The sequence below is a fragment of the Diospyros lotus genome, chromosome 3 (genome assembly GCF_014633365.1).
Source record: "Diospyros lotus cultivar Yz01 chromosome 3, ASM1463336v1, whole genome shotgun sequence".
Taxonomy (NCBI): domain Eukaryota; kingdom Viridiplantae; phylum Streptophyta; class Magnoliopsida; order Ericales; family Ebenaceae; genus Diospyros; species Diospyros lotus.
The window spans coordinates 7,145,393-7,172,390 of NC_068340.1; the positions used below are offsets into that span (position 1 = coordinate 7,145,393).

At 36.4% G+C, this 26,998-nt stretch overlaps 2 protein-coding genes across 2 annotated transcripts; one reads left to right on the plus strand and one right to left on the minus strand.

Moving 5' to 3' along the window:
* The first annotated feature begins 11,666 nt into the window (after window positions 1-11,666).
* LOC127796585 (stemmadenine O-acetyltransferase-like) lies at window positions 11,667-13,289 on the plus strand. Its single transcript, XM_052328780.1, has one exon. It carries the CDS (start codon window positions 11,757-11,759, stop codon window positions 13,038-13,040), a length of 1,284 nt encoding a protein of 427 aa, XP_052184740.1. The 5' UTR covers window positions 11,667-11,756; the 3' UTR covers window positions 13,041-13,289.
* Window positions 13,290-14,165: 876 nt separating this feature from the next.
* Window positions 14,166-26,992, minus strand: LOC127797813 (serine/threonine protein phosphatase 2A 57 kDa regulatory subunit B' theta isoform-like). The gene is made up of 2 exons (XM_052330970.1): window positions 25,226-26,992; window positions 14,166-15,147 (listed from the first exon to the last, which is right to left on the minus strand). The coding sequence occupies exons 1-2, from the start codon at window positions 26,435-26,437 to the stop codon at window positions 14,839-14,841; spliced, it is 1,521 nt and encodes a 506-aa protein (XP_052186930.1). The 5' UTR covers window positions 26,438-26,992; the 3' UTR covers window positions 14,166-14,838.
* Window positions 26,993-26,998: the final 6 nt, after the last annotated feature.

The window sequence follows — 26,998 nt, forward strand, 5'->3', positions numbered from 1 at the left end:
TGGTTCTCTTGTACTTAGTGAGACTCGCATGAATCTCATCCCATATTTTTTCTCCTAGGTAATAGCGAATGAGGAGATTGGAGGACGAATGTGAAACGTGGTGGCTTTTTCAAAAAGGAATTTTCATGAATCTAAAATTAGTTTTTCTTTCCTTTATTGAAATAAGCTTTCAAAGTTAAACTCTAAACGTTATAAGAAAGCAGGTTTTACTATTAAGAGTCTTGTTTCTTGTATTAAGTTACCAATGTTTATCTAAATGTTATGAGAAACCTTGTTTAAAAGATTATTTTTGTGGTTTATGTTACATTTTTTGTCTTGACAAATTCAGGTATCCTTATCGTCCCTTTATAAATGAAAAACCCCACTTCCTTTGACACTAAATTCTAATTTTGTAATCAATTGAAGCCATGAGATTATGAGAGTGTTTTTGGAATTTTCATCTAAGATTCTCAAATAAAGTTTTAAACTTCTTGTATTCCTGATATTTGAAAGCTATATATGTACATATACCTCTTGTTTTTCAAAAAGTATAAGAGTTATATTTAACACACATATATATGTATATGTATATATAACAAAAGAAAGAAAAATTTATGAAGAAATTTGACCGCTTACCCTACGTTTTTATGTTCATGCGAGTTAAGGGTGTAACAATATCGGTTATAAACTGATATAACATAACCAATACTATTTCAGCTATGTTATATCGGTCCAAACCGTATAATATTGGTCAAACATATCGGTGTGTAACCCATGTAACTCCAACTATATTATGATATCAGTCAACACATATCGGTCTGTAACGTATCGATAATTATTTCTTGATTTGCGATTGTTTGTTTACTCGACCTTTGGTATGCTTTCATGGAAAGACACTAGCTCATTTATTCCAACTGTGTAATATTGGTAAAACTTATCGATGTGTAACCGATGTAACATAACCAATACTATTCCAACTATATGATGATACCAGTCAACACATATCGGTGTATAACCGATCAATAATTACTTCATGATTTGCAACCGTTTGGTTGCCCAACTTTTGGTATGCTTTCTTGGGAAGCCAAAACTGAAACTATATATTTATATATATGATCACTCTCTCCTTAATTGTTTATTGTTTAAAACTCTCTTTCTCTTCTAACCATTCCATTTTCCTTGCTCTAGCTTTTTTACATTCTCTCTGTCTTTAACACAACTCTTTATTCTCATTGTTCTCGTTATCTCGCTTCTTTCAACTTTTTGTTTTATATTCCTAATGAAGGTATTAGGAGGAGTATGATTTGCATTCATAATATTTGTAAGAATCTCAGTCCAAGGCCAGCAATATAGATCACTTTCCTTGGGCTTCTCAGATATTGGAGCAGGTTCATTCACACACTCTTATTGCACTGTGTCCTATTTCTAGTTCAGATTTCAGGTACATTGCCAATGCACTATTGCCCCAGTATCTGTTTGGCAGTAGCGCATTGGCAATGTACTTGAAATCTGAACTAGTAATAGGAGGCAATGAGTCTATGAATTAACCTGCCCCAGTATCTGAGAAGTCTGAGAAAAGTGATCTATTGCTAGCCTTGGACAGGGATTCTTACAATATCGTAGAAAATGTTTGGGAAACAATATTGGTGTAGTCATATCGGTAAGTTTATGTTTACATTGAAAAATATACAGAGATATCATGATAGCAAATAAAATGTATATCGGTCAATTAATATTGGTTGGTAACCAATACAAAAGAATCAATATATCTATTTAGTTTCTATTTACATTACAATTTATACATAGATAACAGATGCCAATGATATCGGTTGAAAGAATTGCACTATTTAGTTTCACACGCTCAGATTTTTTTGCATCCTCTTGGCAAGTCGAAGTTGACAACATGGGCTCGTTCTCGTCTTTTATCTCTTCTACTGCTACTGTAAGTATAATCGGTTGAGTAAGGATACTTCAGTTAATGGATATCGATTTAAATATGATATCAACCGATAACTTGCTATCAATATATCATTTATGTAAACAGAATTACCTCGGTCGTTTCCTTTTGCATATGTTTTCATTGGTTTTACAAACTTCATTCATATAACCGATATATGTGTATCAATTGCATTGTGTATAGAACATTATCTGTTGTGTAGAATCGGTCATAAATCGATATGATCGACCGATTCCCTTTGTATTCGTTTTTGATAAAATTCTACAAGAAGAACATGTGCATCCAACACCGATATGTATTTGGTTATATTTGATACTTGCTCCAATGTTAATACAAGTATTAAAAGATTGTAAATTTATTTGTTTATTACAATAATATAAATTTAAATGTTTAATACAACTATGTAAATATATGGGGAAAATTGGTGAAATAAAAGAATTACATAATTATTTATCATTTTTTCTTTTTCTTCTAAGGTAGTTGTCATTGTCAGTTATATTTTCAATGATTGTTATGTGCAGTTAAAATCACAAATGATTAATATGATATTAAAAAGGTAAATTCTACATAATAATTGACACATATTTATTGTTACGGAACTTATAACAAATGTGCTTTCAACTAATGATAAACTATCATTGTAAGGTCCTGATTCGTTCATTCTTTTATTCAACATGCACACGTGGCTATCCATTTGCTACAAGGATTTAAACAAAACGTCAATCAGCAATATGAAATTCAAATTAGACAGATAAATATATCTAACGATATTTCAGTTACTATATATACGTTTGAAATCGACATGAAAAATCGATACAACAAAATCAACCAAAAATCAGTTATGATTATTCACTGATAAACATAAACTGATACAAAAAATCAGTTACGAATATCGGTTATTCATTGATAAACATAAACTGATACAAAAAAGTCAACCAAAAATTGGTTACGAATATCGATTATTAACTGATAAACATAAACAGATACACAAAAATCAACCAAAAAATTGATTACAAATATCAGTTATTCACTGATAAACATAAACCGATACACAACATCACTTACATAAGTACATAATTACTTATTTCAGAATCGAACCATGCATCTGGTGTAACGAGGGTCTTGAAAAAAATCCTTGAAGTAGTAGGAGATACCTTTTTTAGGTTGTTGTTGCCAAAAATAAAACAATTAAAATTTGTGATGTGGGATCCACTCGAGCTCGTTGTTGGGTGAAGTTAGGTTGCTATAAGAGAAGTTGCCTCAAGCAAGTTCGACGCTAGGATGCTCACCGCAAAGATTTCGCCACAAACTTCTTTACCACAAGACTTCGCCGCTAGCTCTTTTGCCACAAGGCTTCGCCGCTAGCTCTTTTGCCACAAGGCTTCGCCACTAGCTCATTTGCCACAAGCTCTTTCACCACTAGCTCTTTTACCACAAGGCTTCACCGCTAGCTCTTTTGCCACAAGGCTTCGCCGCTAGCTCATTTGCCACAAGCTCTTTCACCACTAGCTCTTTTGCCACAAGGCTTCGTCACTAGCTTTTTCGCCACATGGCTTCACCTCTAGCTCTTTTGCCACAAAGTCTTCGCCACAAGCTCTTTCGCTACTAGCTCTTTTTCCACAAGGTTTCGCAGCTAACTCTTTTGCCACAAGGATTTACCTTCGCCGCTAAGTCTCACCGCAAGGATTTGTCTTCGCCTCTAGGTCTCACTGCAAGGATTTGCCTTCGTCACTTGATCTCACCGCAGGGATTGGGTCTCGCCGCAAAAATTTGCCTTTGTCACTTGATCTCACCGCAAGGATTAGGTCTCGCTATAAGGATTTGCCTTTACCACTAGGTCTCGCAGTAAGGTTTTAGTCTCGCCGCAAGGTCTTACCATAAGGATTTGGTTTTGCAACAAGGATTTAGCCCTGTTGTGCTCAGAAAATGGGTTAGAAGGCTCGTAGGAATCTTTCCCCGCGAAGACCTTCCAATGCCAAAGTCAATCTCGAATCCCAATGACTATTCATGAAAATAGTAAGGATACATTCAAAGTGTCTAAATTTTACCAAAATTGGAAGTCCCTCTCAATGTCCTATAGCTGGGTATTTTTAGGGCACGATTCTCAAGGGTGGCTAGTGCTGACACGTGGCAATTGATGAGTGGAGCTTAGGCTTCATCGGGAAGAGGCTTTTGCTACCTGGATGTGAAGTTTTTCGCGACATGCTATCGTGAGGCTGGCTCTTGCGGCCAGGACTTACCGCAAGGCAACTAACGGTAAGCAGTCGTGAGGCTGCTCGCGGCGGGCTACAGGGTAGCTTGCGGCAAGGCTTACCCTCGCGGCCAGCCTGCAAGCAGTCACGAGTCTCCTCACGGCATGCGACTGCGAGACTGCCTCTCGCGGCCAGACTGCGAGCAGCCGCGAGGCTGGCCCTCACAGCTAGCCCATGCCTCGAGGTTAGCCCTCCCGGCAGGTTGCCGCGAGGTTGGCAGCTGGCGGCAATCCTTTTGTCGCTAGTTTTTCATCCTTCCTTCATTTTTTTCTCTCAATAATTTCTAACTTTTTTTCTCCCCATTTTCCATGGCACAACATAGGAGGAAGGGCATTTATGTCCAGTAAAATAGTAGGCGTCATGTCAATGCAGATATTGGGAAGTGCAAAGGCAAATTATTAATATCAATGCATACATATCGGTTACATAAACGAAGTATGTACACCGATGATAACAAATGCAAATTAAGTCAATCAACATATTGATATAACCTAACCAATACTATTCCGGATATAAGATATCGATCAAAACATATCGGTCCAAACCGATAATATATTTGTGATTTGAGACCATCTGGTTACCCGACTTTTAGTATGCTTTCTTTGGCAACCACTTGCTCATTTATTCCAACTAAATGATATCGGTCAAACCCTATAAGTTATACATCGATATAACATAATCGATACTATTCCAACTATGTATTGAACCAGGAAGCAAGAGACAAAAATGTACAGAAGTTTAAGCAGAATGAGACATCTTTTTTAGCGGGAAGGACATTTATGTCCAGTAAAATAGTAGACGTCCTTTCAGTGCAAATATTGGGAAATGCAAAGGAAAATGATTAATATTGGTGCAGACATATTAGTTACATAAACGAAGTATGTACATCGATGATAACATATGAGAATTAAGTCGATAAACCATATTGATAAAATCAAACTGATATAACATAACCGATACTATTATACTGTTGTATGATATCGGTCCAAGCCGATACCATGTGAGGGCAGGAAGGGAACATCAAAAGACAAATTTAAAAAAAATAAAAAATAGGTCTCATTGCATTATTAAAAGAAATTTTTTGAGATAAAAACTTCATGATTTGGTATGCTTTCTTGGGAAGCCACTAGTTCATTTAATCCAACTATATGACATAACATATCTAATACTATTTCAGCTATATGATATCGGTCAAACATATCGGTCCAAACCAATAATTACTTCGTAATTTGCAACTATTGAGTTGCCCAACCTTTGGTATGCTAGCTTTCTTGAGAAGACACTAGCTCATTTATTCCAACTATGTAATATCGGTCAAACTTATCGGTGCGTAACCGATGTATCATAACCGATATTATTCCAACTATATGATGTTATGGGTCAAACATATCAGTGTATAACTGATCGATAATTACTTCGTGATTTGTGATCGTTTGGTTGCCCGACTTTTGGTATACTTTCTTGGGATCACACTAACTCATTTATTCCAATTATGTAATATCGATCAAACATATTGGTGTATAACTGATGTAAAATAACCACTCCAACTATATGATGATATCGATCAACACATATCGATGTATAATCAATCGATAATTACTTCATGATTTGCGATAATTTGGTTGCCCGATCTTTAGTATGTTTTCCTGGGAAGACACTAGCTTATTTATTCCAACTCTGAATATCAGTCAAACATATATGTGTATCAAACATATCAGTGTGGAATCGATGTAAAACAACCGATACTATTCTAACTATATGATGATATTGGTCAACACATATCGATGTATAACCAATCAATAATTAATCGTGATTTGCAATAGTTTGACTGCCTAATTTTTGGTATACTTTCTTGGGAAGCCACTAGCTTATATGTACTGTATTGGCTGTTGGGAAGTCATAACTAAAACTATATATATATGGTCATTTACTCTCCTTAATTGTTTATATTGTTTAAAACTCTTTTTCTCTTCTAACCATTCCATTTGTCTTGATCTAGCTTCTTTACATTCTCTATGTCTCTAACACAACTCTTTATCCTCATTGCATAGAACTTGTCTCATTGCTCTCTTTATCTTGCCTCTTTCGAATTTTTGCTTTCTATTCCTAATGAAGGTATTAGGAGAAGTACGATTTGCATTCACAATATTTGTAAAATTCCCAGTCCAAGGCCAACAATATAGATCACTTTCCTCGGACTTCTCAGATACGGGAGCAGGTTCATTCACACTCTCTTATTGCACTACGTCCTATTACTAGTTCAAATTCGAAGCAAATTGCCAATGCATTGCTGCCCCAGTATCTGTTTGGCATCAACGCATTAGAGATGTACTTGGAATCTAAACTAGTAATAAGAGATAGTGAATCAGAGTCTGTGAATGAACCTGCCCCAGTATCTGAGATACCCGAGAAAGTTATATTGTTAGCCTTGGACAGGGATTCTTACAATATCGTAGAAAATGTTTGGGAAACAATATCCGTGCAGTCATGTCGGTAAGTCCATGTTTACATTGCAAAATATAAAGAGATATCAATATAGTAAATGCAACCGATACAACATAACTGATATATCTATTTAGTTTCTGTTTACATTACAATTTATACATAGATAGCATATGCAAATGATATCAGTTGAAAGAACCAGCTCCACTATTTAATTTCACACGCTCTAATTTCTCTACATCATCTTGGCAAGTTGAAGTTGACAACATGGGCAACATGTGGTACGTGTAACCCAAAATTGGAGTCGCTCCACTTTTGAATGACTTCAAGTCTCGTTCTCGTCTTTTATCTCTTATGTTGTTGCTGTAAATATAATATGTTGTGTAAGGATACATTTGTTAAAGGATATCGGTTTAACTAAGATATCAACTGATAACATGCTATCAATATATCAGTTCATACTGATATATAAACCGATATCAAAACATTTTTCGCGGGTGCATGTGTTTTAACCTATATCGGTTTAAATATATCATGACTTATCAAATATATCAACCAATATTTGATAAAACTAATTAAATACATACTGTTCACTCAATCGAGCTTTGAATGAAGAACCATAGCCATATTCATTTACAACAAGCCCATTACGTTTTCATTCAAAAAAATCAACAAAGAGCATAAACTACTGTAAAATCACTCAACTTACCAACATTCTTTTTGGCACAGATTTTCAAATATAAGAAAACGAATACATACTTGGTATGGAGACAATAATGGGTTTGAAGAAGACGATTGATGAAGAAGTAGCAAATTGATGCGGGCGAGTGAGAATGTTCGTAAAAAGAATAAGGGGAAGATGAGAAGACAGGATAGAGATTGACAAGATTCTATAGTTGGCTGATTTAATGTGGGGACTTTTTTGTCCAATAAAAATTCAAAAATCCTAATTTTGCAAAGATTTTCAAAGTGTCTTATTAGAGTCCTATTTTTCCAAATTTCCCGAATAAGGAGGACAAGCAATGAAAGAGTTTCAATAACCTACCAACACGTAACCAAGACCAAGAACAAATAGAGCTACCCAATGCAAGATATATAATTGGCTTTTAGGCTTAATTTCTCATTTAACACAAAAAAAAGAAAAAAAAAATACTATTTGCATTTCAAGAGGGGACAAAATTAGAATAACTTTCACGTAATTATAAGATTTTTTTATTATTAAATAAAAAATAAAAAGACCCTTGTATCCGTCATTCTTTTCTTTCTTTTTTTTCTCTCTTTCAATTTAAAAAAAATAAAAAATCAAAAGAGCAATGAACCCCAGTGAATTATTATTGCCTAAAAGCATTTTAAACCCGAATTTAGATTTAAAGGGAAAGAGACGTACCGTTATATTTCTAAAAATTTGCTATTTGATCATAATCAGTGAGCGTCCTTTAACAGTGTCTAAATTGTATTTTTATTAATTAATTTATATTCTAAACCCATCTCTAATTTTCTTTACGTTTTTGGCTGGCAATCATCCTTATCTTACTCCTACATGTACTACACACACATTATTGGAGAATACAAGACTCTTAGTCTTAGCTTACTGTTCAACACAATCAGAAGCTTATATATATCACATGCTACTTTTAAACCAACACTCAATCCACAAACCCCGAACATAGGAAATTATTAGTTTGCAAGAAACCCATTAATTCTTTCAGTCTCTCAATGGAGTCATCATCCTCCCTTTCACAAGTTAAAACCCCTATTGGGTAGCTAATTAAGTGTCTAGCACAAGTAATTTGCAGATAACAGTATGTTAAGCGGATTGATCGAGAAAAAGGTTCTTACGATTTAAACCAACTTTAATTAATTGAAGTTGACATCATATATATATGTATAATCTCAAACGTGCGTACGTGGACTATCTAATACAGACACACTCATGATTATTGTATCTTACATGTATTCTTTTCATCTCATCTAAACCCACCCAGAAGAAACAATTAAGTTGATCAAGGATTGAAGTAAGCTTTAAATAACACTTGCACACATGCTCAAGTTACAGGAACGGCGAGCTCTCTAGCTTCAGCCAAAATTATTAGAAGGAAATTTAATTAATGGTTTTTAAGGCCAGAAATACCTTGCACAATACGTTTTTTGTGTCATATAATATATATACATATATATATATATATATATATATATTAGACTACAAGTTATGAAGGCGGATGCAGCTTCGATGGCTTAAGATTGGGGTGAAACAAAGGATCAAAGGAATCCTAGTTTAAGACAAATGGGCTACCCAAAAGTAACTTAAAAATCAATTCATAAGATTGAGAAAATATTTAAAATAGATTCTCAACAACCACTTAGGTTATGACAAAAAGGCCGCAAACAAATAGGTGCTTGCGTGTTGTTCTTTGGACCATCAGATTTCATGTTTGAACTTTGATCAAGGTAGAAAACTTAATAGTCTGGAACTATTTTGAAAATTAAAAAAATATCAAATCACCCTCGTGTCAACGAAGAGAAGATAGAGATAGAAATTGACTACTAAATTCCCTAATTTACATCACTTGTTAAAATCGTGAGGCCAAACAGTAAAACGCATTCGTGGTACATTGATAAAAAAAATAAAAATAAAAAAAGCTTGCAAACACCCCCCCCCCCAAAAAAAAAAAAAATGAAAAACCTAAAAAGCCCAACATAAAAATAGTCCTAAATACAGTCGTCGAGAAACTAACAACAAAAAGAAGGATAGAAGTAAATTTGACCATGGTTTCCTAAATTTTTTTTTTGATAAATTTTACAGTCACTCTTAAAATTTATTTAAATTATACTAATCAACCTTATATTTTTAAAAATATCCTAATAGTTTTGTCTTATACTTAAAAATGTTCCCACTTTCTCTCTTATTTTAGATAACTCATCCTCTCTCTATTTTTATTCATTTTTCAAAATATTATTTGTACTCCTTGAACTATACAATACAACTAAAATGATAAAAATATCCCTTACCCAAGGCAATAAGGTACGAGAAATATTTTAATCATTTACACGTGCGTGTATAGTCCTTAATGTACAAATAGCATGATCATTCCTTATCTTTCTCATATTTCTCTCCTCAATACCCTACAAAGTTGGTTGTTACCATCTCTCCCTCCACCACCATTGGTCGTCGTCATCTGTTTCATTCACCGTCACCAACCTCCATTCACCAAAGACTACCGCCATATCTCTCTTTTTCATCATTGGTTGGGTTCCTAAATTAGTTAGTCTTTCTCTATGTTCATCTATGCCTGCATGTGGATTCAAATGAGTTCAAACTCATTTCTAGGTTTTGATCATTTGAACACAAAAATGAGTACTCAATGAATCAATTGCTAAAAACCCTATCGCAAAATCACAGTGGAATTCAACCATTGAGTCGAGTGCCACATGGTGGTGATAGCACAAAGAAAGCAAAGGCAGCGACAATAGGTATTTCTCTCTCTTTAACACTGATTTCTAGAGTCTTTCGTTTCATTAAGAAAGGGTTAATCATAAAAATAATTTAATCATTTTTACAAATTTGTAATGTTATCTAATCTTTTTAATTTTAATAATTAGATCATAATTAACTAAATTTGGTGTAATTTTATCCAACATATAAAATCAATTTAGAAAAATTATGTTCATGTTGAATTGACACATCAAGCATTATATAATAATAATATTTGTAGAACTTATATATACACATGAATAAAAAAAAATGTAACATATAAAAAAAATGAAAAAAATAAATGAATTATATACCTGGTATACGAAGTCGGTATGAATATAGTTCTTCTAAATTAATTTTACATATTAAATAAAATTTCACCAAATTAAGACAATTTAGACTTAATTGGATGAAATTACAAATTCACAATTGAATTATTTTCATGATTAACTTTGCTTAGTAACATTTTTCATATTGACTTCCCACTAGTACTTATAGTGTGGCTTTGATCTGTTGCCCGCATCGAATAATAATTCTGCTGCCCGACAATGATGTGGCTATGTCACGTCAAGGCAGCAACAAACTGTCTCGCCCCCCATCCCCAATTACCCCACTCTCTTCTAAGAAAATGATTTTAGTATTTTTGGTAAATATTGGTATAATATATTTTAATATCATAATTTTATTTATTGAGCAATGTTGTAAATAAATTATAACTTAATAATATTTTATAAAAGAATATATATTTAAATAATAATTTATAAATTAATATTAGTTTATATATAAAATCTAAATATTATATATAATTGTTGTAGATTGATTATAATTATTTTGATTACAATTACAGCTACAGTTACAACTACAATTATTTTTTGATAATTACAATTGTAACCATAACTCATAATTTATTTACTTTTTTAACTGTAACAAAATTTATATCCATTTTATATTTATAACAAAATAGAACCATTTAACAAGACAGAAGAGAACCGTTTAATATTTTCAATTTGTTTTTAGTTTTTCAGTCTGTTCAGTTTGAGTATTTATTTGATCGAGTTGGTTCGGTTTTATAAAAAATCCGGTCTATTAAATGTGAGTAATTCAGTTGATTCGGTTACACCCTTATCTGATAGACACGCTTAAAATAAAATATGAAATGGGTACAAATTCTGTTACGGTTTAAAAAGTAATTATAATTATAGTTTAATTATTAAAAAAATAAATATAACTGTAATTGTAGCTATAATTGTAATCAAAGTAATTAAAATTAATATGTAATAATTATATATAATACTTAGTTTTTATATATAAAATAATATTAATTTATAAATTATTATTTAAATATATATATATTCCTTTATAAAATATTCTGTAATTTATTTATAACATTTCTTAATAAATAAAATTATGATATTAAAATATATTATACCAATATTTTACCAAAAATACTAAAATCATTTTCATTTTAAGGGGGTGGGGTAATTGGGGATGGGGGGGCGGTTGCCCTGACGTGGCACTGCCATGTAAGCTCCTCTCTTGTTTGTCTATATATCTACATGAGCATGCAGGCAGTAGTTGCAAATCGAACACCGATCTCATCATCACAAACACAAACACAAACACAAGATTTAATTTGGTTATTGCGAGGAGATCGATGTCAGAGAAGATGAAGTTTGAGGTTGAAATCATCTCTAGAGAGACCATCAAGCCATCTTCTCCAACCCCAAACCATCTCCGCCATTACCAACTCTCCTTTCTCGACCAAATCTCCCCTCCAGTCCACATGCCCATCATCCTCTTCTTCCATTCCAACGTCGCCGCCCCCAGTCTCCACCATTCCACCCACCTCAAGCTCTCCCTCTCCCACATCCTCACCAGATTCTACCCTCTGGCCGGCCGCCTCTCCGGCAACGCCTCCATTGTCTGCACCGACGAGGGGGTTTCCTTCGTCGAGGCCACGACCAAATCCCCGCTCTCTGAAGTTGCCGAAAACCCGGTCCCCGGCGAGTACAACAAGCTTCTTCCCCATGAACTCGATGACGGCGGTGAAACCTTGATGTCCGTTCAAGTCACGTACTTTAGCTGCGGCGGAATGGCGGTGGCCACCTGTTTTTCCCACAAGGTCGCCGACGCCTTGTCCATGGTCTTGTTTCTCACCAACTGGGCTGCGGCTTCCCGGGGAGAAACCGATCTGGTTCAGCCACAATTCGACTCGGCAAAGCTCTTTCCAGCCAAAGATTTATCTGGGTTTTTGCCCAACATTGGGATGACAAAGGAGAAGATGGTCGCCAAGAGGTTTGTTTTCAGCAACTCGGCTGTTGCAGCTCTGAGAGACAAGTACACCGATGGCTCCACAAGGCCGACTCGAGTCGAGGCCCTTTCCATCTTCATCTGGAACCGGTTTCTCCAATCAACGGCGCCAGAATCCGGTCATGACCGCCGGTTCCACGTAGTGATCCATGCAGTGAACTTGCGCACCCGAATGGACCCTCCATTGCCGGAACATTCTTTCGGGAACCTGTACCGAATCGCCGTCACGATACCTTCGAAGGAAGCTCGGGAACAAGGGAGGGGGCTTCTGAGGGAGATGAGGGAATCAATAAAGAGCATAGACAGCGACTTCGTGAGCAAACTGCAGAAAGGGAACGAACACTTGAGGTTCATCGCGGAGCAAGCGCAGAGATTCATGAAGGGGAAGTTGGTTCCGTATAATTTCACGAGCTTGTGCAGGATGCCTCTGTATGAAGCTGATTTTGGGTGGGGAAGGCCAGTGAGAGTTGGGTCGACGAGGCTGCCCTTCAAGAACCTGGTGACTTTCATGGAGACCGGATCTGGGGATGGAATAGAGGCTTGGATCAATATGGTGGAGAAGGAGATGGCCAGGTTTGAAGCTGATAAGGAGTTTCTTGCGTTTATCTTGCCTCCACGTTCGCCATGAAGGAGGAGGATGATGATGATGATCTCTCCAAGTAATTTAACTAATTAACCTGGCTTTAATCCTTGAATAAGTTGGCTGGCTATATGTTTATGTGTTACCCTATAAGTGCTTAATGAAGAGCATATATGGGATGTAAGTTTGTTTATTATTATATTCTCAACTAATTATCTAAAGTGGATATATGGGATGTAAGTTTGTTTATTATTATTATTTCACTTTATTTAAAGTGAATTTCGTTTTTTATATTCATTTCATGATTGTCGTGTTAAAAAATATTTTTATTATTTAAAGAGTTAGTCGTAAATTCAAATAAAAAAGAATCGGCTTAGATAACTAATAATAAAAAGTTATCAGGTCAAATATGATAATATAAATTAATTATTAGGTATAATTACATAAACCATATATTTTCTTTTTGAGCTCCATATTGGGTTTACTTTTTCATCTTAATTAATATTGTAACATCTCCAATGATTGACGCATTTTCTACATGAAAAGCCATGGTGTTGGCTATCACCTAATAAGTCACCTTAAATACAATTTGTGTTCCTTAAGCGTGATGACGCAATGACACAATGCTACATAAATGGCTGTTGCAGCGTTACAATAAAACTGTGACTGCAGAATCCACATTGAAAGATTCTACTGAATGTTGTGTGTATGCATAAATGATCCACTGTTGGTTCTTTATATTAGGTAAATTACATATTTTAGAATTGGCTGGCTTGTTACTAAAGGGGACTCATGATTTCTCCATTCTTAATAATGGTGGGGCATTCATTGACATGAGATTACAACAATAATTAACAATATATATCAAGTATTTATTTTACCCAGTAAGTTACATGAATTCTAATTAAAAATAGAAAAACTAGAGCAATCATCATTGTATAAAGAATTTATATTTGTATATTAGTACTCCTGATATACACTACTCGTTCAAGCAATTATAATCTATTTGTGTAACACTACCTTCAGTAATTTAAAAAAAAAAAAAAAACTTAGGCATGTGATCATTATGTCCTAAACATTCAATTAGCTGATTTCTTTTCCAAAATACACAATGAATTGCCTGGCATCTGTTTGACATGGAAGAAAGAGGAAGAAGAAGAAGAAGAAGAAGCAAAGCCGAAGAAATCAATTGGACTTCACAACCAGGGAAATTTCATTCTATAAACAACAAAGAAATCACATAAAACATGCAAGGAGAGTAGTAAGAACTTAAAAGCAAAGGACAACTAATCCAAAGGTGTACAGTACCGGCCGGATGTTCGCTGCTCCCTACTATCTGATTCTTTAAACACCTATGGAGATATATCCCCCAGCATGTGAAGAGACTAGACTCTTCAATCCTGTTTATACATAGAAGTGTCTGTGCAAATATGCAAATACTTGCAATTGTTATCCAGAAGAGGCGGTTTGGACTGTATGGGGTATGATAAACCAAAGCAAGATATGTGACAAAGAAATGACAATGAGCAATCAATAAACATCACTTATGCTACACCCCAAAGAGAATTAAAGGTCAGTATTCTTTAAGTTGTGCCTATTATGTATCTGTCTAGTTCAAAGAGATGAGGTAGCCATCATATCCAGCGACCACTCCCAGCTTCTCCATTTTTTGCTTTAGTTTCCTCTGCCTTCGCTTCATCTTCCTCAACCAGTCAAACATTCCTCAACTAAATAAGAAGACATGCTATCTACTGCTGAAATCTGCAAGTGTACGCGTGCTTCTCGCTCTCTCTCTCTCTCTTGCAAGAAGGTGTATAGGGTTCCTGAACGACAAAGAACTCCTGCATTATTTTGCATCTTTTTCTGATGCAATATCTTCTAGGCGTTTCCATGTGGCATCACGTCTTGCCTTTACCTCTTCTTCCTTTAATTCATCTTCTTGAAACTTGAGCGTGCACTCCTGGAATAGCTCAGGGTCAAGATCAAAGAAAATCTTGCGAACGTTTAGTGTCAAACCGTGTACAGCCTGATTCCAATGGCTTCTAGCATTTCTCTCCAATGCAGGGAAGATAATAGGCAGTAAGACCTTGCGATTTTGTCTAATTAAGTTGTCAATCTGGTCGTTGTTCCAGAGAAACAAAGCTCTCTCTGCAACCTGGAAGAAACAAATTTGGGTGGGGATTAAGGGTTCAAGAACTGTTCCAGAATGATACAGTATGACAAAAGTTGCAATGAGTCTGCCAACAAAACGATCCTTACACCACGTGAAAAGTGTTATACTTCAACCAAATAGGAAATAGAGAATGTCGGCTCAGATGAAACCAAACCATATGGTGAAAGAACAGAATAGAAGATCACAAATCACAGCAAAAAATTTCATCTCCCCCCCCCCCCCCCCACAATATTTTCACATGGAAGATCAAACCTATCTTGTGGAATTATGATTTCACAATATGTCAGATACAATTTCACAAGAAATAAAACAAAATCATTCAAAAAGGAACGGCACAATGTAAATAGCTCAAAAACATGCCCTATCAGGAAATGTGTTAGATCAAGCACACAAATCTACTTCCTGTGAACAGCATCACCCAAAAACAAATTAACATTACCCACTTTTTCATCATGATAGTAGGCTTCTTCATGAAATTGCTTCCTAAACATTCTAAACTACATTATCATACTCAAGGCATACAGATGAACAAGTTGAGCAAATCAAGATCACCTCAAAAGATTGCTTATAGTTTGTCAACATCTAAGTACTTCAGTCAATCTACAAGTAGATCATGCCATATCAAATGCCCTGTAGAAGATGCAATCTCCAATGGGATTGTTTAAGCATAAAAAATTCGAGAGGGGAAAAGTACTTGTTTGAGAGTAGCACAACTCTTCTCCAAATATGCTTGATAAGTGAACCTCAAATGCCATAAATTAGAGGCTTTTACAAGGTTCATACGAAACAGAATATTTCTATTTTATGTTAAGCTGAGGGATGTTGAAGACTACAGTTTAGCTAGATTCTAAACGATTCTACTGAAAACTATGGGCTAAGGAGGCATTAGACTATGAGAGATCTGCTGGGTGAAAGCTAAAGGAAGGCCTCAGTAAGAAAGAGTGAGAGGCATTTAGTACAAAAAGAAAAAAGAAAAAGTGAGAGGCTGGAAGTGATTAACCAGAGAACAGCGCGATGATTGCTTGAATGCAAAGGAGGAACTCGATATAAACGGAAGCTTAATTATTGAAACCAGGTCCTTAACAACATCTGGCAAATGGTTGAGGGATAGGTGGACAACTCTGCCTAGTCTTACATGCTACTAATGGCAATTCCCTGAGATGGAGCAAGATTATCTGTGATACCCTCACCCTTTTATATGTGCATTGAAGCTATTGAATTGTCTAATCTATGCATTTGAAGTCATTTAGTGTCTTTAAGATGGTATTTGGAGTCATTTGATGACTTATGTATGCATTAGATGGTTCTTGTATGAAATATGTAAGACTTTAGAAAGTCACCAAAATGACTGTTCTAGGATTTCCACAGAACGGTAGGTTCTCTGAGTTGGCTGAAATAGTAAGTGATGAATTGATCCGGTGTTGCCCGGAAGATGCCTTAGTGAGACAGACTCATCATAGGTTTTGAGTCAAAGGGAAGTTTGGGGGGAAGGGGGGGGGGGAGCATGAAACTATTTAAACAATGGAATTTGGGGACAAGATTCAAAGTGGCACTTGATTCAAGGCCATACTGAATATCAAAATTGAGTAGGTTTAAATTACATGGCCTGTGGGATGCTTCATTTTGCATCCTATAGGACCCAAAATTCGTGGTGGCCAAACAGTGAATTTTGCGTTGACATCTTTTGTCGGACTATTGGACTCAATATGACGCAGCGGATAGCGAGTGTGTAAAGAAACCCTTGAAAACAAGTTTTAATGGCCGAAGCTTGGCTTTCAAAGAGATGCAAAACTGAACCTGTTTTGTTGGAAAGAAACCCGAATAGGCTGCTGTAATTGAATTGATAAAAAGTTAATTACAAACCCTAGTTTCTAAACATATATATATAGTGTTTAACTAATCCATCTAATGCTTGTAAATAAAATTCAACTAGAATCCTAATAGAAGTAAAACCCTAATAAACATGAAATAGAATTAACATCCTAAAAAATATGAAGTATTAAAATCCTAAAAACTTATAAAGTTTCGGCCCAATGGATTCCCCCCCCCCCCCCAACGGACTGTTTCGCTACTGTTTGGGCCATTGTGGACTGCCTAGTTTAGGTCAGGTCGGCCTTGGGCCGGGTCATCGACCTTGAGCTGGGTCTTCAAACAGGAACAATGAATGCATCATTCACCTCCATTTGAAAAGAATTCGATCTCGAATTATGATCCGAGTATAACAACACAGCATCTAACAAATACAAAAAAAGATCAGCAACATTAAAGGTTTTGGAAATACCCATACAATTAGGTAAATCCACAACATAAGCATTGTCATTGATCTTCTTTGTAATCTTGTGAGGACCATATTTTTTTGGATTGAGCTTGTTGTGCTTTTCTGCTGGAATCCTTTCTTTCTTCAAGAATACCATGACTTCATCTCCAACCTCAAATACCTTGTGCTTCCTATGCTTGTCAACTATCACCTTATATTTCTCATTTGCCTTGTGCAACTTTTGCTTGACATCCTCTTGAACCGCTTGCACTTGCTCGGCTAAATCACTATATGCAACACTAAAACCTAGTACCTTTGGCAACTTTACCAAATCCAATGAATGATTAGGAACTTTATGTATATGATTGAAAATTGTGATCTTCCTGTTAAGCTATGCACGGTGTTGTTGTAGGCAAATTCTGCTTGAGCTATAACTAGATCCCATTGTCTTGGTTTGTCTTTGCAAACACTACGAATCAGATTTCCTAAGGTACGATTCACCACCTTTGTCTGTCCGTCAGTCTGGGGATGCATTGTGCTATTGAAATTCAAAGATGAATCGAACATCCTCCACAAGGTAATCCAGAAGTGACTCAAGAACCTTGTATCACGATCCGAAGTAATAGTTTTAGGCAGGGGCGGATCCATGTGTGAGCTGCCCTGGGCTGAAGCCCAGGGCAGCCCACAATAAAATGAAAATTTTTAAGGCAAAATTCAGCCCAGATCAAATTCAGCCCACCCTCAGCCCACCCCCAGCCCAACCCAGTCCACCCCAACTTGCTGCATCCGCCCCTGGTTTTAGGGACTATGTAATCTAACAACCTCCCTGAAAAATAGTTTGGTTGTAGCTACTGTATCTGTCGTCTTCTTGCATGGAAGAAAATGCGCCATCTTGGAGAACCTGTCAACCATTACAAAAACAGAATCCATACTTTATTGAGTTCGCGATAAACCTAACATGAAGTCCATAACAAATTTTCCCAAATAGCATTGCGAATAGACAATGGCATGTAGAGATCAGCATTGGAAGATTGCCCCTTAGCTATTTGACATACATAACATCTGGCCACAATAATAGAAACATCTCTCCTTACTCGAGGCCAATAATACCTGCCCATAACAGCTTCAATAGTCTTATCTTTGCCGAGATGCCCTGTTAAACCACCATCATGCAAATCTTGAATAATTTTCTCATGGAGGGATGTACAAGGGATACATAGCTGATTTCCCTTCATGAGAAACCCTTCATGCACATAAAAGTCTCCCGACAGTTGCTGAGACATGCATTGTTCCCACACGTGCTTGAAATCATTATCCATAGCATATAATTCCTTCAAACACTCAAACCCAACAATCTCAATACTAAGAGTCTTGATCAAATCCACACGCATGCTCAAAGCGTCTGCTACTCGACTATGTTGTCCTGACTTATGCACAATTTTATATGGGAATTTATCAACCAAAACTAACCATCAAGCATGCATATCACTCCTCAACTACCTTTGACTACTCAAATACTTAAGAGCTTGGTGATCCGTGTAAAGAACAAACTCTTTAGCATTCAAGTAATGTTCTCATGTTTTAAGAGCCCTCACAACTGCATAAAACTCCTTATCATAAGTAGACCACTTTCTTCTGGCTTCACACAACTTCTCACTAAATAACACAATTGGTCTCTTCTCTTGGGATAATACAGCACCTATACCCACTCCACTCGCATCACACTCAACCTCAAACAATACCCACTCCACTCGCATCACACTCAACCTCAAATAATTTGTCAAAGCTTGGCAATGCCGAGACAAGAGCGGTACATAACTTCTCTCTTATCAAGGCGAAACTCTACTCTTGTTTTTCACCCCAATGGAACTTCCCTTTCTTCAAACACTCAGTAATTAAAGCCACAATACTACTAAAGTGTTTAATAAACCGCCTATAGAAAATTGCTAACCCATGGAAACTCCTCACATCATTGACATTTTTAGGGGTTGACCACTCTCTAATAGCTCTCACTTTCTCATCTACTTTTATTCCTTCTTTGCTTACAACAAATCCCAAGAACAACAAACTCTCACTCATAAAAGTACACTTCTTCAAATTAGCAGAAAGTTTATTTTCTCTCAACACCTCCCAAATATGCCCCACATGCTCATCAATAAACTTACTATATATCAAAATACACCACAACAAATTTACCAATGAAAGGGTGTAGTACCTAATTCATTAGTCTCATGAAAGTGCTTGGTGCATTGGTTAGTCCAAAGGGCATGACTAACCACTCAAACAACTCATCTCTAGTCTTGAAAGCTGTCTTCCATTCATCTCTTGGACGGATTCTGATTTGATGATAACCACTTCTAAGAAATCAATCTTGGTAAAAATTATAGCCCCATCAAGTTGATCAAGCATGTCATCAAGTCTAGAAATTGAAAACTTGTACCTAATAGTAATCTTATTGATTGCTCTACTATCAACACACATCCTCCAACTCCCATATTTCTTTAGTGTCAATAATGTTAGCATTGCACATGGACTCATACTAGTCTGAATGTGCCCTTTTCTCAACAATTCCTCTACCTGCTAAGGCAAAATCTCATTCTCCCTAGGACTCATCCTGTAATGCGGTAAGTTAGGTAAACTAGCACCAAGAACCAAATCAATGTGGCGTTGAATATCCCCCATAGAAGGGAGCTCATTAGGCCACTCCTCAGGAACCACATCGTAAAATTCCTCCAACAATCCCAACACCTCCACTGGAATTTGATTCACTTTCAGTGGCTCACTCACACACTCCCCCTTTACAACCAACAAGTGAACCTCTCGGGTATCCTTACACTCCTTCACAAACTCAAAATGTTTATGTGTGATGGTAAGAAAATTCCTCCCCTCCACTTTAAAAGCTTTGGTTTGGTTCTTTTCTACTATAGGTAACAAAGTATAACGCACACCTTCTTTCTCAAGCTGATATGTGTTCCTCCTACCCGAGTGCTAAGCATCCTTATCAAATTGCCAAGGTCTCTCAAATAAAATATGGCAAGCATCCATATTAATAATATCACAATAAATTTCATCAAAGTACTTACCAATAGAGAAAGGCACACTGCAGCGTTCATCCACACGTATGCCACCAACTTCTTTGATCCATCCGATTGTGTAAGGGTTGGGATGCTTTTCAAGGGTCAACTACAACTTTTCCACCACATTTCTTTCTGTAATGTTCTCCTGACTTCCACTATCAATAATCAATTCAAAGATCTTTCCTTTCACCATACACCTCGTGTGAAAAAGCTTATGCCGCTTAGTAGTATCTTCATTCTTTTGAGATAGCATTAGATTCCTTACTATACATGTATACGCTTCATGGTCATACTTTTCTTCGTCATCCTCCCCATCAAGCCCGCAATAGACTTCCTTGTCAGCCACATCTTCCTTTTCCCTTTCTACAATGTTAACTGTTTTCCTTCTTGGGCAATCACTAGATCAATGCTCAACCTCATTGCACTTGAAATATTTTAAAAGAATAACCTTTGCATAAGGATTAAGGGATTTTGGAAGATTAGAAGTAGTATCTCGAATGTTTCCCCTTATTGTAGCCTTATTAGGGTTGACTATACAAGGTGGATCGGAGGGTTGCGCTCCCTGAACCGACTTGACTCTATCAAAAGCTGCTTGTTTATTTTTATTCCCACTATACTGGCAATAGTTATCATTACGAGCTCTCTCACTCAACATTAACTCAGCCTTTAAAGCTAAGTTCATTGCTTCTTGCACACTCAAAACCATCTGAACCTTAATTTTATCACGAATAGCAGGCTTCAACCCATTCAAATAACGAGTTGCTTGTTGATTATCACTTTCTAACAATTGGTTCCTCTCTGCCAATCTTAGAAACTTAGAGGTATATTCATTCACACCCCTCATTCCTTGTGCACATCTTTGGTAGACTTCAAACATGTATTGTTCATAATCAGGGGGTAAAAACCTACCTCTTAACAGCTACTTCATTTGTCTCCATGTCTGAATTGGATGTTGGTCTTCCCTCAATCAAGTCTCTCTCAATCGTTCCCACCAAACAGATGCGCCTCTCTTCAATTGATAGGCCACTAGTTTGACTTGTCTTTCTTCTAGGATCTCCATGTATTCGAAAAAATGGTCAACTTCAATGATCCAATCCAGAAACACCTCAATATCAAGATCTCCACTAAAGGTAGGAATATCAACCTTTAGTTTATACTCATCGTTGCCCTAATGGTTGTGTTGTTGCACACTCCTCCTAACCCCTCTACCACCAGGGTTAGCTATTACTCGACCAAGATCATCTTCTTCATCGCTATCTTCCATCATTGGTCTTCTAGGATTAACAAGGACATGATTATTGGCTGGTCTTCCTTCGACTTGATTCGTGCCAATATTCTAGTTCCTATCATCATCAATTCGTAACAGGGCGCCCAATTGGTTGTTGATTTGCTCCAATTAATGTTGGATGGTACGAGTTACTTCCCATTGTTCTTTGAATGCTCTCTAAACCACGAACAACCCCTGATCACCGTCACGAGGTTGGTTGCTACCATTACCTTCAAGATTGGTCATCTGATTGGTTAATTAACCGCTTTAATACCACTTGACGCAGCAAATAACGAGTGTGTAAAGAAACACACGAAAGAAACCCTTGAAAACAAGCTTCAATGGCCGAAGCTTGGCTTTCAAAGAGGCGCAAAACTGAACTTGTTTTGTTGGAAAGAAACTCGAATAGGTTGTTGTAATTGAAGTGATAAAAAGTTGATTACAAACCATAGTTTCTAAGCATATATATATAGTATTCGACTAATCCATCTAATACTTGTAAATAAAATCCAACTAGAATCCTAATAGAAGTAAAACCCTAACAAACATGAAATAGAATTAATATTCTAAAACATAAGAAGTATTAAAATCTTAAAAACTTATGAAGTTTCAGCCCTATGGAATTCGCCCCCCCCCCCCCCCCCCCCCCCCAATGGACTGTTTCGCTACTATTCCACTATTGTTTGGGCCGTTCTGGACTACCCAATTTAGGTCAGGTCAGCTTTGGGCCAGGTCTTCAAATAGGAACAGTGACTGCATCACAATATAATGAATATTAGAAATAAGAAAGAGAGGTTTTAGACTTGGGAAGGACCCCATTGTGAAACCTTGATTTGAGCATTAGCTACTAAACTCCAACTTTGGACTGATAGAAACCCCCCATCAGATCGTCTCCAAATTCTCCAAAGCAAGGGCAAAATCAATTGAATATTTGGAAATGACTAAAAAAAAGTGCCTAGGCATGTACTACAAGGAGGGCAGACATGGACATAATTGTGAAAATAGCAATAAATGGCCAAATACAGTAAAAGCCTGCATAATGAGGATAACTTCATCTGTATTGATGATTAGATATAAAAAGTCTAGAAACCGGTATTATGGCAGAGAAATGACAAGAAAGTACTTTTACTACTTTGAGAAAGTTTACTTTTTATGTCATGTTTCCATGTATAAGTTGATTTCACAATATCAATTATCTTCATTCACTGCCATCTCATGAAACTTTTTCATATAAAGATGGTGTTTGAACTTTATCTCATCATTCCCATACTAAAGAAATGTGTCAAGAAGCACAATCAATGTCAAATTTTGCCACATTGTTCTTTTGCATGGACTTGTATTGTTAATATGACTTTTAAAAGTCATTTGATATTATGAATGCCCACCACTAACCCTAACTTGGCTAGTGTTGAGAGCAAAAATGATAATATGAAAATAAAGTTAACCCTTTATCTTAGAACTTAAACTTTTAGATGAGATGGTGGTTAATAATTAAACATGATATCAAAGCAAACCAAGGTCCTTAATTCAAACCTATTGACCCAATATTTAAATTATTGCACATGCTTGGACCAATTATGTTGCGTGAGGGGGCATGTTAAAGAGTAAAAATGATAATATAAAAAATAAAATTAACCCCTCTATCTGAGATGGTGGTTTACAAGTTAACAACTATACAAGATGTAATTGATAATGATGATTGATGATGAGAAAGTTAAATATTTGCCCAATTTAGTTAAGGATGGGTCACTCAAGAAAGTTGATTTCTCTACCATAATTAAAAGCAAACTTTAATAGGAAAATTTACATGAAAATGGAAGCTAATACATGTAATTACTTGTACAAATAGAAGGACGATACCATAAATATGCAAAAATAGTATTGAATGGAAGAAAGTGTCCTTGTCACAACTCGCCATGCAAGAGAGAATTACCAATTTGTCTTTAGGACATAAATGAGTTTACATTTGAGGTAGATTAGAGAGGAAGGAATATATCCCAACCATTGGATTTGATGATCAAGGTCTAGAGGATTTCATCTTCAACAATGTTATATATAGATATATATATATGTGCATAAATGAAAACACTAAACAAAATTTATATTGTACAAATGGTTTGAGTGAGCAGAGTTGCCATCATCATGACCCTTGGATATTCTTTGACCCAACGGCTAGGTTGATTGAGGAGTTATAAGATATATGGGAGGCTTACATTTTCTAAAGAAACTCTTGCTATTTACTTGGGAACAGCGATAGACTTGGTAGGGTGCTCCAAGAGTGTAAAAAAGTGAGCTTCGAGGTTGAACAAGGCTTCAAGAGTTCGTGAAGGAGATTTTATATTAAACATGTTTTCCTTGTTATGCATACACGAGTAAATGATAATATGTTCAACTTGATGCATGTTTAGCTGGAAGAATGCTAAGTGCTTTGCATGAAACCTTGGCCAAGTGTGTTTCTTCAGGAGTAAGACCCTATGGTTGAAATCTCAACCCATGAATGGCCAGTGTGGCCAAGTGGCTTGTGTAGCCAAGTGCCTATGTGGCTGAAAAAAGGGTGTTAATTGAGATATGGAGAACTCCTCCCTAAGTTTGTGGAAATGATTGTTGCATAAGAACATGCCGTATGTTTTGAAAAGCATTAAGTGCATGATTTTATAAAGCTCATGCATTGTATTATTGAATCTCACAACTCATTTGCGTATTCAACACGTATAGGTATTAGGTAATGAAGCTAGAACTTCCAAAAGAAAGAATGAAAGCCTTGGAACGGTTTCCTCCTTCCTTGAGTTTTATTATATTGCAATGGAAATGGGCTTGATACGATATTTGAGACTTGGGCTGTAATCCCACAAGGGGAAAGAGAGTATTAATTCGTTTAAAGTCATATATGGATATGATGAGTACGTGTCTTATGGGCTGTGCGTTAGTATGCTGTAACAGTAGAAACACCACCAACAACACAGACCCAGAAACACATTCACTAACTTCTACCAAAAGCATAAGGCCCACAATCCTGCTATCACCTTCTGCATCTTATTCCCATCACCACCCACATTTCAACATGAGTAATATATATTTTTAATTCAGAAAATAATTAGTATACAAACAACTTATTGGAACAATAGAATTTTGATTTCAGATGTTTCAAACGGTAAAAGTAAAGTTAAAGAATAAAATCAACTCAGACTCCCCAGCTGAATATGAAGGAAAAAGGTCAAATACAGGTTTTCAATGGTTTAATTTGTTCTTCTAGATTTTAACAATTAAGCCACTTCAAAGCCCATTTAAACCAAAAGAATTCAAATTTTGATAACCCAAATTGACAGACATATTACCAAAAAAGAAACAAACAGGATATATGAAGCACATCTCGAGAGGGAAAATGCATTTTGCATGCCTTACAAAGAAAAAGGAGAATATTATAGAAAACTTTGGGATAAAAAGTTGACAACTTAGTACCTGAAAGTGCAGACTTTTCAGACAATGAGCAATTTGTCGAAACAATGGCACCATACAGCGCTGGAATTCAGGAAGCTGAGTTAATTCTAAGACTTCCTCTAACTCATTCAAGAACATGACTTCCTTTGAACTGTTGGTGACTGGCCAATACTTCAATAAACCCCTTATAACAGCATCAGCAAGCTTGCAATCTTTCTCCACAAATTGTGTAATACAGTAGGATAATGGCTGATGATACATAGCCAAGCATTTTGGTTTATGCAAGGGGATTAGAACCCGAATGAGAAAAAGTTTGTGTTCTTCTTTGAGAGGCACGGCAAATCCATTAATGATACTTCGCAAAACTTCTAAAAGTTCAGCAATACCATTATGCTTTTCTGTCTCAAAGATAAAATTAAAAAATATGTTGTTAATGGCTCTCCGGATGAACGGACGGTGTACCATAAATTTCCCATAGATTCTATGCAGAATAGTTTTCAAGTATTCCCTTTCTCTTGGGTCTTCAGAATCAAATAGATCCAATAACTGCAGAAGAAAGGAGTGATCAACATATCTTTTAGCCAATTTTGCATCTGTTTCAGGTGATGCAACAAATCTTAGCAAAAACTCATACACAATCTGCAGATGAGGCCAAGCAGGATCCATCACAGGCTCCTCCTCCTCCACATCAAAGGCTTGTAAAAGTTTGTGTTCATGTGGTTGAGGAGTAACTGGCCTAAATATATTTGCAGATACCATCTTTATAGCTTCTTGCATAACAGTTTCTGTGAACTTCCCACTTGTAGAAGTGACATAATCCACAAGCTCTAACAACGTTTGTCGCTTAATGTCCTTTTCCTTGAGGTACTTATTTCCATCGCTGAAGTCGAATACCACACGGCACATGCTCAGCTTCCTGATGAGCAAGGCCTGCTTTTCGGAGTTTGGAACATCCCGAAAACCTGGCAGTGTTTCATAAGTAGCAAAGGAATTCCCATTCAGCTTTGAATTTGCAGCAACTGGAACTCTATCCACCTGATCATATCCACTGTTTGATGCAGAATGAGGGAATGAAACAGATGCATAGATTTGATTTACGAGATTATCACTTCCCACACCACTGCTCTTTGAAGCTTCAAAAGCATCTAAAGCAGGGGCGGAGGCCCCTGCAAATTCTCTCCCGGCTGACTTTGAGGACTTCTTAGGAAGCTTACTAAGAAATTGTTTGAACATAATTCAATAACATGAACAAAATTCCCCCCTCCCTCTACAGATAGACCATCCAAAGATAATCAACAAATATACAGAACCCCGAAATCAATCGAAAAGATCACTGCTCTATAGAAAACGAAAAGACAAGCATTATCTATATTCTTATCAAGACAAACAAAAGAGGCCGAAAAAAACCCACTTTCTCTGCTGGAAAGCAAGAAAATTCAACTCACTTTTGGAATAGATAGAAAACCCAGATACAGGAGCCAATTCTGAGCACCAGATCAGAGTCATCAGAGAAGTCCCAGTCAAGCCGGGCAGAGAAGAGACCCTCGGCTCATCTCTGTGTCAAAAATCTCCGCAAGAGAAAGACTTGAGCTTTTTGAAGACTTGGACCATGGAAACCCAGATTTGGAGCTGCCGCTTGACACCAGGCATCAACAGCTTCCTTCTTTAACTTTATTATTATGTATTAAAAATTCAAGAAAACTGCCTTTGCCGTGCTCTGGGATTCCACTTGGAAACGAGGGGCCATCTTCCCTCAGCACAGACTCATCCACCACACCACACGCTCTCTATTCT